We start from the raw sequence: 18,402 nt of genomic DNA, 5'->3' as shown, positions 1-18,402 counted from the left end.
TATGGTTCTGCAAGACTATCCTCCTCTCACCTTACATTAATATCTATGGTCTAACTGATGTCTATAGTTCTGGAATTCTGCTATCTACAGTGGGTATCATAAGTATCTCCCCCTTGAATTTCTTCACATTTTATTTGTCAATGATCTACACAAAATACTCTGTAGTGGAAGAAAAAAATTCTAACATTTTATAAAGATGAATGAAAAATTTAAAAAACACTGATATACCTTGATTAGACAAGTATTCACCCCCCTGAGTAAATGCATGTTAAAAACACTATTGGCAGCAATTACAGGTGTGTCTCTTGGGAAAGTCTCTAAGAGCATTGCATATTTGCCCATTATTCTTTTTAAATTCTTCAAGCTAAATTCTTCAAGCTCTATCAAGGTGTTTGGGATCATGACTAGACAGCAATTTTAAAAGTATTGCCATATATGTTCAAGCAGATTTAAATCAAAACTGTAACTTGGCCACACGGGTACATTCACTGACTTCTTGCTAAGCAACTGGAGCGTAGATTTGGCCTTGTGTTGTAGGTTATTGTCCTGCTGAAAGGTGAAATCCTCTCCCAGTGTCTGGTGGAAAGCAGGTTTTCCTCTAGGATTTTGCATGTGCTTCGCTCCATACCGTTTTTTTTTTTTATCCTGAAAAACTCTCTAGTCTTTGCCGAAGTCAAGCATACCCATACCATGATGAAGACACCACCATGCTTGAAAAAAAGGAAGAAGCTACTCAGTGATGTGTTGTGTTGTATTTGCCCTAAACATAAGGCTTTGTATGTATTCCAAAAAGTGTATTCCTTTGCCATGTTTTTTTTGCAGTATTACCTAGTGCCTTGTATTACCTAAGGATGCATGTTTTGGAATGTTTGTATTCTGTAGATTTTTTCTTCTTCTACTTTTTAAGGAGAAGTTTGTGTAAATCAATGACCAACATTTTTTTTAATCACAATTAAACAATTTAAATCCCACTTTGTAACGCAACAAAATGTGAAAATACTATTTTCTCTACTTTCAGTTATTTTACATATTTTTGTGCATCAATAACTATAATTTCCATGTTAACTAATTACAAATTAATCTTTAATGTGGCTCCAAGCTCCAATACCAATTTCTTTTCAACTGTATAGATAGACCAATCTTTTTTAATTATATTTTTTTTTAAACTACCTTGACATAGAAAGTCTTATTTTCTACAGCGCAGGGGATAAAAAGAACAATGTACTGCCTATGCATCGTTATATAATAATTGTTCAATATCTGTGTTTGGCTAATGTACTAGATATTTTACTTTCTGGAACACTGATATCTATCATCCCGCCCCTCACCTCTATGGTTCTGGAACACTGATATCTATCATCCAGCCCCTCACCTCTATGGTTCTGGAACACTGATATCTATCATCCCGCCCCTCACCTCTATGGTTCTGGAACACTGATATCTATCATCCTGCCCCTCACCTCTATGGTTCTGGAACACTGATATCTATCATCCCGCCCCTCACCTCTATGGTTCTGGAACACTGATATCTATCATCCCGCCCCTCACCTCTATGGTTCTGGAACACTGATATCTATCATCCCGCCCCTCACCTCTATGGTTCTGGAACACTGATATCTATCATCCCGCCCCTCACCTCTATGGTTCTGGAACACTGATATCTATCATCCCACCCCTCACCTCTATGGTTCTGGAACACTGATATCTATCATCCCACCCCTCACCTCTATGGTTCTGGAACACTGATATCTATCATCCAGCCCCTCACCTCTATGGTTCTGGAACACTGATATCTATCATCCAGCCCCTCACCTCTATGGTTCTGGAACACTGATATCTATCATCCCACCCCTCACCTCTATGGTTCTGGAACACTGATATCTATCATCCCGCCCCTCACCTCTATGGTTCTGGAACACTGATATCTATCATCCCGCCCCTCACCTCTATGGTTCTGGAACACTGATATCTATCATCCCGCCCCTCACCTCTATGGTTCTGGAACACTGATATCTATCATCCGCCCCTCACCTCTATGGTTCTGGAACACTGATATCTATCATCCCGCCCCTCACCTCTATGGTTCTGGAACACTGATATCTATCATCCAGCCCCTCACCTCTATGGTTCTGGAACACTGATATCTATCATCCCACCCCTCACCTCTATGGTTCTGGAACACTGATATCTATCATCCCGCCCCTCACCTCTATGGTTCTGGAACACTGATATCTATCATCCCACCCCTCACCTCTATGGTTCTGGAACACTGATATCTATCATCCAGCCCCTCACCTCTATGGTTCTGGAACACAGATATCTATCATCCAGCCCCTCACCTCTATGGTTCTGGAACACTGATATCTATCATCCCGCCCCTCACCTCTATGGTTCTGGAACACTGATATCTATCATCCAGCCCCTCACCTCTATGGTTCTGGAACACTGATATCTATCATCCAGCCCCTCACCTCTATGGTTCTGGAACACTGATATCTATCATCCAGCCCCTCACCTCTATGGTTCTGGAACACTGATATCTATCATCCAGCCCCTCACCTCTATGGTTCTGGAACACTGATATCTATCATCCCACCCCTCACCTCTATGGTTCTGGAACACTGATATCTATCATCCAGCCCCTCACCTCTATGGTTCTGGAACACTGATATCTATCATCCAGCCCCTCACCTCTATGGTTCTGGAACACTGATATCTATCATCCAGCCCCTCACCTCTATGGTTCTGGAACACTGATATCTATCATCCCGCCCCTCACCTCTATGGTTCTGGAACACTGATATCTATCATCCCGCCCCTCACCTCTATGGTTCTGGAACACTGATATCTATCATCCTGCCCCTCACCTCTATGGTTCTGGAACACTGATATCTATCATCCCGCCCCTCACCTCTATGGTTCTGGAACACTGATATCTATCATCCAGCCCCTCACCTCTATGGTTCTGGAACACTGATATCTATCATCCTACCCCTCACCTCTATGGTTCTGGAACACTGATATCTATCATCCAGCCCCTCACCTCTATGGTTCTGGAACACTGATATCTATCATCCTGCCCCTCACCTCTATGGTCTGTCTGTAGTCTTCCACACTGCGGTCAGGCTGTCCCGCGGGGCTCAGAGCTCTCAGGCAGGTCTGAGTGAAACCCTGCAGGTCCGTACTCAGTCTCTCATAGTTCTCCAGCTTGGGCAGGAGCCCCCGGAGCTCAGCCTCCCTCTCGGCCTGCTTGACCTGTGCCGCGGCGTAGCTCTGAGTCAGGCTCTCTAGTGACCCCTGGAGCCCGGAGGCCGTGGAGGCGTCAGAGCTCTGGAGCAGTTTGGAGACAGAGTCGCAGGTGGCCTCCACACTTCCCTGTCTGGATAACAGCTCCTGGCGTAGTTTCTGGAACAGAGGGGAAGTGGGTTAAAATAAGCTCATGTAACACAACTGCAAAGTGGACAGTGGAGGTGTGTATTAGATGTGAAGGGAAAAAAAGTGTTCAAAGGAGATAAATGTAGAAAAAAACAGTATCATAGCTGCAGACTGTTCCATAGTAGACTCCCTGTATTTCTACTATGGTACCTGATTCTGTGTGAGGGCGTCCTGGACAGCCTGGGCGGTGGGTTGGATGGGCCCGGGGGTCAGCAGCAGGCCGTCCAGCCAGGCTAGCAGGCCCTTCAGCCCCTCCTGGACACTGACCGACTGGGCTACGGACGTCTGGAGCTGCTCAGCCCGCTCCGACACGGACTCAGACAGAGAGCTGAACCTCTTCTCCAGACCATCTGGCTCAGAGAGAGGAAGGGGGAGAGGAGAGAGTGTCGGTGTGGTTACTTTTCCCCATTACGATATAGAATCATTTGTTTAGGTGGATGGATATAAAGCCGTCAACAGAGATGGGGGTATTAAGGATAGTAAGTGGTCATTACTGGAGAGACACTATGATCTCTGAGGATATGGAGGAACAAGATATTCATTGATATGGGGGAGTGTATGAGGTATATAATAATATAGAAGGTTATGAACGGTAAAACAATAGACGTTGTTGTGAGCTAGCATACCTGCAGTGCTGGTGATCTCAGCAGCTCTGAGAGTGGGGGACTCCTGTGTGTTGGCCAGCTCTCTGCCTGACCTCCTCACCTTCTCCAACTGGACTGACCGCTCCGCCAGCTCATCCTGCAACAGCTGACCAGAACACAGGGAGAGGGGGGGAGAAAAAGAAAAGGGGGGGAAAGGAGGAGAAATGTTGAGGCGCGGAGAATAGAAAACAACAGATTGTTCCATCCCCTCTTCACAAAGAGCGAGATGCCGACAACGTCTCCGCTTTCAGTCACATGTATATACTGTATTAAATAATTCAGCATATTCGCATACCCCATCGACCGGCGGTGTTTCTATGCTCTCACCTGTACGGCCCGCAGTGTGTTCTGTAGCGTCTGTGTGTCCGTCTCTCCGCTGGGTCCGGCTATACTCTGGTTCTGTTCCTGGGCGCTGAGCCAGGTGTGGAGCGACACAGCCTCGTCCTGGTACTGCTGGTAGCGCTCCAACAGACCCGACAGACGCCCGCCCAGATCTGACGACTGGAGAGGGAAGACAAGGGGGAGAGTGAGTAGGCATAGATCGATGAAGATGAACAGGTCACCATCTCTACTATGAAAGTAGACCAACGTCCAATATCTCCACAGCCCACTTACGGTTATCGATTGATTGTTAGCTATATAAAAAAAATGATGTCAAATAATGAACAAGGCTTGTATTTCATAGGGACCTTAACTGACTAAAGCACGTCTTTCAACACAATCCCTGCCCTTTTGGATATACCTCTACTGTGCATTGGTACACAAAGCGCAGTAGTAATGAAGAATACAATCCCCCTACTCTATATGAGACCCACCTTGGTGTGCAGCGCGATGTAGCGGTGGTTGGCGTCCTGTAGCTTGTCAGTGACCAGCTGCTTGGTCTCCTCCAGGGCTAGGTCAGACCCTCCTACCTTCTCCAGAGCCCCCTGGACAGAGTCCAGCACCTTCTGACCAGAGATGGACACAAAACGCAGGTCTGCCTTGTGGCAGATCACATCTTCCGCCAGCTGGAAGACAACAGGTTCCAGGTCAGTTTGATACAGTCAAGAATGTGTTCAGTTACAAAGTTTGAAAGTAGACTTAGCATCTTGAGTATCATGACTGTGTGTATACAGCTGACAGTAGGAGTGAATATTGCTACCAACTGCCAATATAAACCCTGAACTATTGTTACAGTAAGCCTATATGCTTGCATCTCTCTATGGCTATGCTATGTAGCATTTCTCTAACCCACACCAGTATAGGAAAAGCCAAAAAACAACATATACCTTCTTGTGCTCTTCCAGTCTCCCCTTCAGACCCTGTGCGTCCGTCTCTCCTTCCCCCAGGGAACACAGCTCCCCCTCACTCTGTTCCAGCCAGGTCCCCAGGCCTCCATGCTCCTGGAGGAACTTGGCCAGCTCGTCCTTAAGGGCCTCCGAGCGCCTCAGCCTCTCCTGGCAGGATCGCAGCTTCTCCTGGTGTTGGGTCTGGAGCTGGTCTAGCTGGTCCCGCAGACGGCGTTTCTCCTCGGCTGGCACGGCCGAGTCGGGCTGGTCCAGGAGGGAGCGAGCGTTCTGGGACACCTGCATCAGTTGGGCCTGCTGTGCCTGGAGCTGCTGGAGCTCCGCCTGTAGAGGGGTCAAAGGTCGTAATATGGTCACAGTGAACATTAGTGAGGGTTCATCTCAATAGACTTAACAGGCTTTGTACAGAGAGTGGCAAGTCAAATTCAAGGACTTTCAAGTACTTTTCTAGTACTTTTTTCTAAATAATATTTATTTTCAAGGACCATCAAATTTGTAATAATTTGTATTATGCAATTGTTTCTAGTCGCCACACATGAGAATTTTTGTATTTATCACTATTTTACAAGTTCTACTCAATACTTTGTTTCATTACTTATGTACTACATACAGCCATGTTCGCAATGCCAAAGTGACACATTTTCTGCACCTTACATGGTGTGGGTTGGTTGGGTCCAGTGATGTAGTGGTAAAAAAACGTGGATTAACTATACTAAACAAAAATCTAAAAACGCAACATGTAAAGTGTTGGTCCCATGTTTCATGAGCAGAAATAAAATATCCCAGAAATGTTCCATGTGCACACGCGCTCCAGCAGGTATATTTCACTGGTCATCCCCAAAGCCAACACCTCCTTTGGCTGCCTTTCCTTCCAGTTCTCTGCTGCCAATGATTGGAACGAATTGCAAAAATCACTGAAGCTGGAGAATTTCCCTCTCTAAGTTTAAGCATCAGCTGTCAGAGCAGCTTATCGATCACTGTACCTGTACACAGCCGATCTGTAAATAGCACACACAACTCCTCATCCCCATATTATTACTTACCCTCTTGCTCTTTTGCACCCCCGTATCTCTACTTGCACATCATCATCTGCACATCTATCACTCGAGTGTTAATGCTAAATTGTTAGTATTTCACCTCTATGGCCTATTTCTTGCCTTACCTCCCTAATCTTCTACATTTGCACACGCTGTACATAGATTTTTCTATTGTGTTATTGACTGTACGTTTGTTTATGTGTAACTCTGTTGTTGATTTTGGCACACTGCTTTGCTTTATCTTGTCCAGGTCGCAGTTGTAAATGAGAACTTGTTCTCAACTGGACTACCTGGTTAAATAAAGGTGAAATAAAAAAATAAAAAGGCAGGGTTGAATCTACATTTGCCCAGCATTTTAACTATCGATGTGACGTTTGGCGGTGCCTAATCAGTTCTGTACCTGCCTGGCTGAGTGGCAGTGTGGGTGGAATGAGCGCGCTCGCCTGGCAACCACAGTGCAAAATATATGAGGAAATTAATTTGCCAATAGTTTTTCCTAATATTTCTCATAAATATATTTGATCAATATCTGTTCTCCTCTCGTTTACCTTAAAGTACTTTTCAAGTACCAATCTGAGAAAATGTCTGATTTCCAAGGTATTCCAGTACTTGAATTTCAGAGTACCAAATTCAAGTACTCTAAACACCTGAAGCACCTTGTGCGGACCCTGTCTTAACTGGAAAGGAGATTAGGAGAGGAAGCTACCTTAGTTTATTGGGACGCACGCTGACTACCATTCAATAACCTGTGCCAAGCACCTAAAAAGGCACTTTTAGAAGCCTTTTCTGCAGTATTATGTTTCATTCTAAAACACATTTCATTGTATACCACAACAACAAGAACAAAATGACTTTGGTAAATAAACAAGGAGCGAGGAGAATGTCTGACCTGGAGCATGTCGCTGTGTGATTGTAGACCTCCCTCTGGCGATGTGGAGGAGGACAAGGAGAGGTGGTCAGTAACGGTCATCCCAGGCTGGTTGAGTGAGGAGAGCTCCTCTAACAGCGAGTGGATCTGGCCCCGTGTCTCCTGCAGCTCCTCTACTGCCTTCGCCTATAGGGGAAGGAAACCACAGGGGAAATATTACAACATGACCAAACAGCACAGATCAGGGTGAGTGAATATTTCTACCAATTAAAATGCAGTCAGGGAATGAAAGGCCCTTCACCATAACTGACACAGAAACACAAAGGCTAGAGATTTTCCTCTGGGTTAATTGCCATACTGTAGCCATTTCCTGATTTTTTCAGTAATCAAAACGGTATCCATAAAGATACAAATTAAAGAAATAGTCGAAAGCCTTACCCTCTGTGTGTTCTGTTGGACGGTGGTGCTGATGGCCGTGTCCAGCTGGACCAGGGAGGACTGGGCAGTGTCGGTCAGTGCACTGTACTGCTCCTTCATACGGGAGAGTGCCCCCTGGAGGTTGGCCCTCTCCTCTGGACTCAGGCTGTCACCGTGCTCCGCCAGGAACTCCTCCACCGAGCGGATGGTCTCCGCCACGCCCTCGCCTTTGGTCAGCAGGTCCTTCTGTACTTCCTGGGGGAGGGAGAGAGAGAGAGAGACGGAGAGGGTCAGATATAGAGGGGTTACAGGTAGTGTAGCTTATTTCTCTGGAGCAGAGTATACAAAATTGCACGTGTAGAGAAAGGAGAATACGTTAAGACGCTCCGACAGTTTTAATGTCGTCTAGTTCCTATAACTGTGGATCCTCAGAGACCTAGCATGGTTGAAACCTGGCTACATTAGAGGTCCGTGAGCAACTAAGCAACATGTGGGTAACCTCCTTACTTGAGACATGGAGGTGAAAATCGGAGTTTCTCACCTTTAACTCTCTCTGTTTCTGCTGCAGCACATTCACATCACCTGACTCTGCTCCCGCTTGATTGGCCAGCATGCTGGCCGCTCCAGCCAACCACATCGTAAGGCCTTCCAATTTTTGTGAGCATTCTGCCTTCTGCTGCTGCACCACCTGAGAGCCACATATGAAGGTCAAAAGAGAGATGGATGGAGGGAAAAGGAGAAATGCAAGCAAAAAGAAAGTGTGAGAAAAGTAATATTGCCCGTTTTGCTAATAAAACAGTGGTCAGTCCATAACAATGAATCAGACCCCTATTGCCGTTTTCCACTCAGCTAAGCAGAAGCACACGAAAACCAGATATTTTTACACTTCTCTTCACCACCCATTCACACTCCCGTTAAGTGCACCGATTCCTTGTTTCTAAACCCTTTAAATGTCATCTGTGGACACTTTGCCAGACTTTGAGCAGGATGTGTCCAGATTCACACAGACAGACAGAGTCAGATCTAGCAACAGCAGCATCATCAACAGGTCAGTCAAGCCAAAACAACAATACACAAAGACAATCAAACAAAATGGTGTCCTCATATGCTATTTGTTCCTTTCTCCCCGTATCGTACAACAGGGGAGAGGGGGAAAAAAGGAAAGCGTTCAAGCCACAGCAAGGCTTCTCTGACTGAAATCTCTCTAGGCTTTTCCGTGGAGGCACAAGCGTATTTCCTTCTGTGGCAATCTGGAAGAGCAAGGCAGACATGTTAATTCACACAGGTGTTATACAGGGACACATGCAGAGGTCAAAACACGTTTGGCATAGAAGCCTGTGGTGCGAGTCGTAACATCAGTCACTGTACTGTGTCTTAACTTCCACAGCAGCGGTTGTTTGCCAATCTGATGTAAATGATAAACCTCATTTAGGCGTATGGGTGGTTGTGATAGTGAGTTTGCAAATATGGTAAATAAGACAGTTATTTTTGAAGTTAGTACAGAATATTTGCCTTGATGGATATTGTTAATAATATGTATTTGGGTTTGCCAGTTACAAAACATATGTGATAAAAAGTGAGAATTTAAACAGTGAGCATGACCACAAAAGTTATGGTAAAGTATGCTATTACTGATGATTGAATGTATTGAAAATGTATTTGTGAGTATTTTAAACGTGCATTCCACCACTCCAATGGGACTGTGCAACATAGCCAGTGGTTTGCAAACCTCTCTCTCCCTTGCACTCTCTCTCTCTCTTTCTCTCTCCTTCTCCTCTTCTTCTTTTTCTTCACGTCTGCGCTGCCTCTCCTCCTCCCTCTCTCTCTGGGCAGCGAGGGCGTCGGTCTTGGCGTGGGCTTGGCCAGAGGCTCGGTGGAAGCCCCTCTGGAGCTGTTGTAGCTGCCCCAGGAGGTGCCTGCTCTGTTCGGGAGCCAGGTCCTGAGCCCGCTCCGAGATGAACACCTGGATGTCAAAGGCCACCGTGTTGACGTCATTGGAGTGGGCCGAGAGCGACGACTGCAACTCCTGAGGGAGAAAGAAGAAAGTAGAGAATGAACTGAGGAATAGCTGGACATGAAGCAAAGTGTAGGCTGAATCCGAACAAAGGTCAGTAATTGGACACTTGAAAGCGCACAAGAAGAGGGTACAATATAAAACTTGAAGTATGGGGTGAGTGTGCTAACCTTGCACAGCTGGAGCTGTTGTGTGAGCTGAGCAGGAGTCTCGCCCTGGGTTTGTCCATCCATTCCTGTAATTTGTGCCTCAGTCTCCTTCAGCCAGGAAAGAAGATCCTCCACTCGCCCTCCAAGTGACTTCTGTTCTCCAGTCAATGCCTCCTGAGAGAGAGAGAGAGAGAAACAAACAGCACTGATTAGCAAAGGGTGACAATAATGGATTAAACACCAAAAACACACAGATTTCATATATCAATCTACTATACCAGGGGTATTCAACTCTTACCCTAAGAGGTCCGGAACCTGCTGGTTTTCTGTTCTACCTGATAATTAATTGCACACACCTGGTGTCCCAGGTCTAAATAAATCCTTGATTAGAGGGGAACAATGTAAAAATGCAGTGGAACTGGCTTTGAGGTCCAGAGTTGAGTTTGAGGGCACTATACTCTTCTATGAACCATTACCGTATATGCGTCTCTGTGTGAGCGCAGCCCCTGCAGGATGTTTTCAGAGACCCCTCTTGCAGCCTTGTAACCTCGAGCTAAGCTTCGGCCATCCTTCTCCAAGGCCAATAGTAGCTGAGGTGGAACTTCCTGTTGGCGGGGCTCCAGCAACTGCTCAGCAGCATCCACTGCCTTGTTGACCTGGGGTTCTAAATCCCGAAGTTCTAGATCCAAGGTCTGAGATAATAGAACGCTTAGTCAAATTTGAAACCTAAGATTTCAATTGTGGTAACATCCTAGATCATTCATTTTCAACAGGTACCAAAATCTCTTACATCTGTTTGTTTGATAATGTCATCAAGAGCAATGAGGCTGCGACCAATCGACTGTTGCTGCTGCTGCTTGACGCGAACCTCGATGTGTCTCACCATAGAGAGCAGAGCCACAATTTGCTGGTCACGTTCCAGGCATTCCTGGCGGAGCAACGAGGACTAATGGAAAGGGAATGTCACATGAGCATCAGTCTGAATGGCATAGTTCCAATAAACAGAAAAATTGACATTTGACAGCTTATTATTGTGTTACACAATACAGATAATGTATGAACAAGTAGAGACAATTTGCATTTCACCTACTAAATGCATCGACTGCTTACCTTTCCCTTCTTAGCTGCGCTTTTCTCTTTCGTTATCTCCAGTTCTTGGATTTCTCCATCCTCCTTCCAGCGGTCAGTTGTAACAGAATCGGGTACTTCTGTTGTATCAGATTCAAAAATCTCATCAGACTGTGGGGTCTCAACAGACCAGGACTGTCCTGATTCTGTGGACTCAAGGTACTTTTCCTCTTTAGACTCAGTTTCAGTGGGACTGTCAAGTTCCTGCATTTTGCCAGTGGTTTTAGCCGGCTGGGTAGCAGGTGCCACAGAGGCCTTGACCAGATGGGCGCCTGACATGGATACAAGGGCTTCAGGAGAGGCATCCGCAATGTCAGTAACATGATGGGTGTCTGGGTGGACATCTTTCTCAGGTGTACCAATCCTAAATTGTTCAATTTCTTTGCCATGTGGATCAGTTTCTCGCCCCAAAGAAATGTCCTCCTCAGGTTTCTCCTCAAGATGTACATTGACTTGGTATGGTGCAGTGGTGTGGGTTGATCTTTGTTGATTGGTGTCAACTCCACTAGGACTCTTAGTAAAGGCAGCCATTTTGTTCATCTCGTCACCACTTGCCACCCTTGTTACATCACTGTCTGATTGACAGTCTTGCTGCTTCTCAATCTTCTGCTCATCCCCAGAGACTGAGCTGTCAGCATCAGCCGGTGTCAAATCTGCTCTATTGTGGATGGACGGCTCCTCCTCTGTCGCAGGTTCAACTTTTTCTACCACTTTATGCATCTTAGACTTTTTGTTCTTCTTATTTTTCTTTCCCGACTTGGTCTCTTTAAGCTGGTCTGTTAGAGATGTGTCCTCCTTCTTTCCTTCTTCAATCTGGTCTAACACAACCTTCTCCCCTTTCTCTTCCCTTTTAGACTGGTCTGATAGAACTTTCTCCTCTTTCTCTACTTCTAAAGCCTTTTTCTCTTCCTCTGCTGCTACAGTTATTGTAGAATGGTCAGGCACAACTTTCTCTCTTCCTCCTTCTTCCTTCTTGTCAATTCCCTTACCCTCACTCTCTTCTGGTGAAACCTCAGGAGGACTCCCCACAGTCTTAAGTTCCTCTTCGGACGTCACCAAACTCTCTTTCTTCCCCACTACCTGACGCAGTGCCACTAGCTCCTCTGCAGCTTGCTTCTCACTAACACCACGTCCTAACACCTTCCTCAGAATACTCTCCTTTGCCTTCAGTAAAAGGGCCTCTTTATCATTGGCTACTGGGGTGGTTTTCAGAGTGAATTCCACCTCTTTCCTATCCTTATGCTTCTGCTGTCCAGTCTGTTGAGAAACTGTCACCACCCCATCTGTACCACTCTTTTCCACAATCTGCTCCACCTCCCTCTTTTTCTCGTCCTTAGAAACTCTATCGTGGACGGATGATCTCTCCTCTGTCGCTGGTTCAACCTTTTCTGCTCCTATGGGTATCTTAGACTTTTTGTCTAAGCTTTCGAGAACAGCCTTCATTAGTGCCACTTCAGAATCTGCTTTATCATGGATGGATGGTATCTCTTCTGTCACAGGTTCAACCTTCTCTGATGCTTTAGATATCTTGGATGGTTTGTTCTTCTCTACCTGTCTTTTAACCAAGAAGACCTTGTTCTCTGTACCCTCTCTCTCTACCTCAGGAGCATCTTCTATGGCTCCTGGTGGAACTGTAGAACCTTCCCTTACTTTGCCAATATCCTTTGGATCGTCGAACCTCTCAAGAGTCTGTACCTTAGCACCTTTGAGTGCAGATTGAACATCTTGCACAGGTGACTCCTCTTTCTCCTGTAGGGTAACATAACCTCTAGTGGACTCAGCACCCTTATCACAATTATGACCTTTACCCTCTGAATGTGCATTCTGGTCTTTGTTTTCCGTTTTCTGTATATCAGCTTTTTCTGAGGGTCTTTGCTCAGTATCGACCTCCTTCCCTTTTCCTTTCTTCTTATTCTTCCTCTTCTTTTTGCTCTTACCTTTGGCCTCCTTAGAATTGGGTGATGCATGTCCAAGATCATCACTCTCTCTGGCCTCAATCTTTGTATCCTGCTCAACCTCCATTCTACCTTGCTCCACCACTCTCTCAGTACTGTCTTCTACCACATGTGTCTTCCCTTCATCTCTCTCAACTAGGGTAGACATGTCTATGCTGCCCTCTTGATCTCTACCTTCTCTGCCAACGGCCACTGTCGAATCCATCTGTGGTTCTTTGCCCAAAGCAGACGGCCCCTGCAGCATGATTGAACTTCTTTCACCAACTGATCTAGACACATTTTTGTTATCTTTTTCTGGTGTTCTAACAGTAACATCTTGCGGTGTCTTCATCTCCTGAAGGGCCTGCTGAAGCCTTTTCTCTGCATTGATTGTAAACTGAGCCAACAAATTGATTGACTGGTTTGACTCAATTTCCGATGAATTTCCAGCTATTGAGACCTGTTCCTCTTCCATCTCTTCTTCAATGTAAACAGAGCCATGGTGTTGCATAGCTCCTGACTGCGTGAATGTTGCAGCTTCTAGAGTCTTCGCAATGTCCTCCGCGATCATCAAAAGGTTGTACCTTTTTTCTGACTCTTCTGGATGTGGGGTTGGAGAAATCACTTCAGAGCTTTCGATAATTATTGTTTTGGTTTGGTTTGGCTGTCTGGTTTGGCTGTCTGGACTGGATATTGATAATGTGTCTGCAGGACTATAGGTCCCACTTGAAGAGGCAACGGGTGTTGAACTATCCTCATCGTCACATTCTACTTCCATGGAGCCCAGGTTGTCCTGGAGCTCTGCAGCCATTTCTCTGGATATAAGCCCATCTTTGACAGCTTTCTTCAGGCTTGAGACTCTCTGCCCAGTGGAAGGGTCAAGCAAGCCCCCTTTCAGAACCTGGTTGGTGGCAATGAGCCTGGCCATATGTTCTCCCACCAGCCCTTTCTTTGAGGCTTTAGGCAGAGGGAGCCTAGCTCCATTGGAAATATCAATAATCCCTCCAGTGTCTGCCTGGCTTTGCAACATTCTGAGTGCTGGGACTGGATCAACTTGTTGAGATGCAATTGCTTTAGCTAGGTTCAGGATTTCACCTGTTTGCTTATCCTGGATTCCCTTGAAAGGCTTCACTTCCAAGAAGCGCTTTCCACTCTTAATGTCAATCTTGCCTTGGTTTACAAGGTCTGAGTAAGGCACAATTTGGGCACTTTGTGGATCCAAAATACCTTCTGTTACACCTGGAGAAATCATTGCTTTCTTGGCAATGCTCTCATTGAGCAGACCATCAGAGACAGCCTCTGTCAATGTAAGTCTACACTTTAAATCAGGATCCAAAATGGCACCTGTGGATGCCTGGAGGAGGGCAGCATCTGGGTTTGAAGAGAGGGCTACCTCCCCCTGACATGCCCTCTCTAACTCCCACAGTTTTGGGGATATGGCACAGTCTACCAGACCTCGCTGCAAAGCATCAGTAACTGACAGTCTAACTCCAGAGTTGTGGTGCACGATGCCGCCCTCCGCTACTTGCTGGGACAAGGCTTGATAGACTTCCTCCTGCCCAAGCAAACCTCTTTCAAGGGCCTGCTTTAGGGGAACAGGTGACTTAGTTTTGGGGTCTACAACCCCATTCATTTGCAGCTGCAATGTTGCTTTGGTGAGAGATGCATCTGGGTCTGAGCCTTTTCCACGGTATGACTTCTCCAACGTAAATAGCTTCTCTCTTTGGTCCTCCTCTATCAGCCCAAGGTTGGCTGCCAGGGTAACAGACACCTTTTTGTCTCTTCGCAGGTCAACCACTCCCCCTGAGACCACCTGGGCCTCCAGGAGCCGAGCAGCTGTGTTGGAGTCTATCAGGCCTGCCCGAGCAGCATCCTTCAGGGTACAAATCTTCCCCTTCTCTACATCCACTACCCCTGCCAGGGTCTTCTCTGATTTCAGCACACTCCACATCAGGTCTTCATCAAGCAGACCCTCCTGCATCACATCCTCCATGCTCAGGGATTCGCACGCACTGACATCCAGGAAACCTCCGAAAAGTCCTGCCTTGGCCATCAGCTTGACTGCAGTGTGTCCAGGGAGGACCCCCTGAGCCACGGCTTCGTCTGGGAGAAGCCGCTGCCCTCCTTCAGTCAGTAGACCCCCTTGCTGAAGCTCCGAGGCCAACCTTTCCAGCTCAACATCCTCCTCACTCTTCACTGCTGCTGCCTCTAATCTCATAACATGGGGTTGGGTCTTCTCTGTGACCCTCTGAGTATCCTTCATAGCATACTTAACTCCAACACTCACAGGCACACCCTCCTTTTCATTTGTCTCTGATGGGGAGATATCAGGTTCTTTGAAATATTGGGTTGGCATCAAAGTCTCTGGCTTTACCGGTGTCGAGTAAATTTCTAAGGCTTCTACAAGTGTACTGTCAACATCTTCCACGAGGGAGTCCTTCTCCTTCGCCTTTCTGTGACCACTCTGTCTTGCACCCTCTGATTCCATCTCTACCAGCCCATCTTCATACGAGTCTGTAATTAATTGCTTTTCCGGTAGTCCAGCTGAGGGCGGGGCACTTTCAAAACTAACCATTTCATCCTTTTCACCTTTTACTTCTCTATGTACACCTCCATCTACCTCCTCACTTATTCTCATTGTTGAGTCAAGGTCTACCTGTCCCATCTCCTTTATTCCAGTTTGATTAGCCTGCAATGTGTCAGGTGTACCATCCCATCCTTGATTATCAGCTTCTTCTCCCATCTTTCTAGAATAAATACATTTTTCAGGCAAGCTGAATATTGCACTTTTTTCTTGGACCTTTTCAATTTCCCTTGTCTGCAGAGTATCCGGCAAACTTACATCTGGCACCACTTCCATACACTCCTGTCTTTCTGTAGTCAAACTCAACCCTTCCTCAACCACTCCAGGTATAGGATCCACATTGATCAGACCAGCAGCAGCCTTGGCAAGTTCCACCAGCTCAGGCTCGAGCAACACTAAGCGCTGGCCAGAATGGGCATCCACATAGCTGTGGGTCATTAAATGGAAAAGCAGGCGGTGATGTGCCTGCTCCTCAGGGGCCATTTTCTCCAGGAATGAGGGGTCACAGTTGAGCCCTGGGGAAGAGGCAGGGGACAAGGAGGGAGGATGGGATGTGCCAGTGGAACCCCAGATTAGGCGATTCAGTTTTGGGGAACCTGACTGGTTCATATTGTGTAGCACATCTGGGATCTGAATCTCCTTCAGAATCTCAGCCACTTTGGGTTCAAGGACCTCCTTAGCCTGATTCAGGGACACAACCTTAGGGGTTTCCGGAAGGTAGAGGGCACCTATCGCATGGCGTTGTCTCAGGATGTTCAGAGCCAGCTCTCCCGAGATTACCCCTTGTTGTAGAGCCTCTGCAATGGGCAGCAGCTCCCCTGACTCAGGCCAGAGCATCCCTATAAAAGCCCAGAGGGACTCGAGCACCAGCAGGGCCAGATGAGGTGAGAGCAGGTCCGTCTGGATGGCTTCCTCCACCCCTAGGCGATCCCCAGTTACAGGGTCTAGAATCCCACCACTCTGCAGCTGGCGGGTCAGCATGGCACAGGCCAGGTCCTGGTCCATCAGATTGTGACGCACAGCCTCGTTCACAGTCAGAAGATGCCCAGAACGGGGGTCAGAGATGCCACCAGCAAACAGCTGGGCCTCCAGTAATCTCACTGTTACTTGCCTGTCAATCAGTCCCTCTTGGACGGCACGGAAGATCCCGACCTTCCTGCCAGATCGGAGACAGACTGTGCCTCCTGGATGCTGTTTCACTGGCAGCAGATACAAGCTGGTGTCATCGCTGAGGATGCAGCGCTGCTGCAGTTCGTCCAGATTCAGTTTATCGGCTGTGTTGGGGTCAATAAGCTCCCGCCGATTGACCCGTGACCCGAGCTTGGTGTAGACCCTTGGGGTCAGCAGGCCCATCTCTCCAGCACTATTCAAGGTTAGTCTACCTTCTCCTAACTCCCTCAGGCCTCCTGTGTTTATCTGCAGCTCCAGGATACGCAGCCCCACCTCCTCTTTGATAAGGCCTGCCTCCATGGCTGCAGCCACTGGGAGGAGCTGGCCCTCCAGTTGTTCTGTCTGGTCGACAAGATGCAAGGCACTCTCCAGCTCTGATAGGGATTGGCTGATGTGACTATCAATCAGGCCACAGTTGAGGCCCTCTTCCAGTGATAGGCTCACAGGGGAGTCAGGCTGAAACAACCCGCCCATGGTGAGCTGGGCCTCCAATAAGACATGGCAGGTGTCCAGGTCTATCAAGCCACGCCGTGCAGCTTGGAAGACTGGGACGGTTTCCATGGTTCCCAGGTCAATAACTCCGCCAATGGCAGATTGGCTCTGAAGATAAAGAAACAAATAAAGTGAATATTTGAACTTCCTTCTACCTACATACTTTGTTTAACAGTCTGATGAGTACTTTGAGGAACCCATAGCCCATAAGTATCCAGCAAGAAAAAAATTACTTCACCCAAGAGCCATAATAATTCCTTCGACATAATTATGGTGACAAAAGCATATTTCAGTAGATACAATATGATTTAATATAGCGTTCATCTTTTTTTTTTTTCTCCCACATTATTTCTCTTTCGTCATGGCACAGAACACTTACCTCTGTTCGACAAAGCACTAAGCATGCTACAAAGCGAACAGAAATGCTGAAAACCAATATGCTACGCAAACTCCAAAAGGGAGGTGAGGAAAACAGGAAAGAAAGGAGAGAAAGACAGATGAGAGAAAAGAAGATCTAGCTAGAGAATGCAGGTCAGATCGGAAGCAACGGTAAGAGAGGAAGCGAGCACTACTCACCGAACGGGGCCGTCTGTCCCGTGATGGACACATTAACAGGCCGAGGGCTCGGCAGATTGAGGAGCGACAGGTGAGAAGCTTGGTATTAGGATTCTGCATGCCACACGCCATCTACCCGAGGCGCTGCCTGGATGGCCCTGACTCGCCTGACTGACTCACCATTTCAATAGACTCTTAGGCTTAGGACCATTCACTAGCTATGGCTGAGAGGCATTAGTTACTTCTGACTACGGTTCATTGGCTCGTTCCAAATGTCCTCGCTCAAATCTAACCTAAATTGACTCCACAATGGACTTATCTCAATGATTCTGTGCTCACTGGCTAAGTACCAGATGACATAGACTAGCTCAACTTAAACATAGATAATAGGATTCTGCATCATACTACAGTCCCTCTTATCCTTTGCTGAGAGCTGGATGTCCTTGATTTCTCTTCTGGCAGCTGTTAGTGATTTTGAAGCAAAATGCTGATTATTTAACACATTAATGCATTAGACGGACACACACACACACTGTGATCTGGACACATCATGCTCAAATGGTGAAGTGGGGGTTTGCGTAGCTGGCCTCTGGCGCTCACACTAAGCCGACACTGGCAGTTAGACACTCTTCTCTGGCAAGTGATTTGATGCAACGTGTGTACATTTATCTTGAGAGTATAGAACTACC

The 18,402-nt window shown here is 46.8% G+C and overlaps 1 protein-coding gene across 37 annotated transcripts in view; it reads right to left on the bottom strand.

Moving 5' to 3' along the window:
• The window catches only part of LOC106588461 (microtubule-actin cross-linking factor 1), a 279,550-nt gene that overhangs the window by 82,670 nt on the left and 178,478 nt on the right, over positions 1–18,402 (bottom strand). For 36 of the 37 annotated variants that reach the window (XM_045709357.1, XM_045709358.1, XM_045709359.1 and 33 more), the window contains 14 exons: positions 10,961–17,266; positions 10,641–10,796; positions 10,327–10,542; positions 9,872–10,024; positions 9,417–9,713; positions 8,229–8,375; positions 7,709–7,942; positions 7,292–7,456; positions 5,348–5,689; positions 4,895–5,086; positions 4,407–4,580; positions 4,062–4,185; positions 3,586–3,785; positions 3,088–3,405 (listed from right to left, as the gene is read on the bottom strand). In XM_045709357.1, coding sequence (XP_045565313.1) covers positions 3,088–3,405; positions 3,586–3,785; positions 4,062–4,185; positions 4,407–4,580; positions 4,895–5,086; positions 5,348–5,689; positions 7,292–7,456; positions 7,709–7,942; positions 8,229–8,375; positions 9,417–9,713; positions 9,872–10,024; positions 10,327–10,542; positions 10,641–10,796; positions 10,961–17,266 — 9,024 coding nt within the window. The remainder of the gene's footprint in view (positions 1–3,087; positions 3,406–3,585; positions 3,786–4,061; positions 4,186–4,406; positions 4,581–4,894; positions 5,087–5,347; positions 5,690–7,291; positions 7,457–7,708; positions 7,943–8,228; positions 8,376–9,416; positions 9,714–9,871; positions 10,025–10,326; positions 10,543–10,640; positions 10,797–10,960; positions 17,267–18,402) is intronic. The other variant, XM_045709331.1, reaches the window with a different exon arrangement.

Source organism: Salmo salar, chromosome ssa27 (assembly GCF_905237065.1).
Source record: "Salmo salar chromosome ssa27, Ssal_v3.1, whole genome shotgun sequence".
NCBI classification, from domain to species: Eukaryota; Metazoa; Chordata; class Actinopteri; order Salmoniformes; family Salmonidae; genus Salmo; species Salmo salar.
This window is presented reverse-complemented; position numbering and strand designations above follow the sequence as displayed.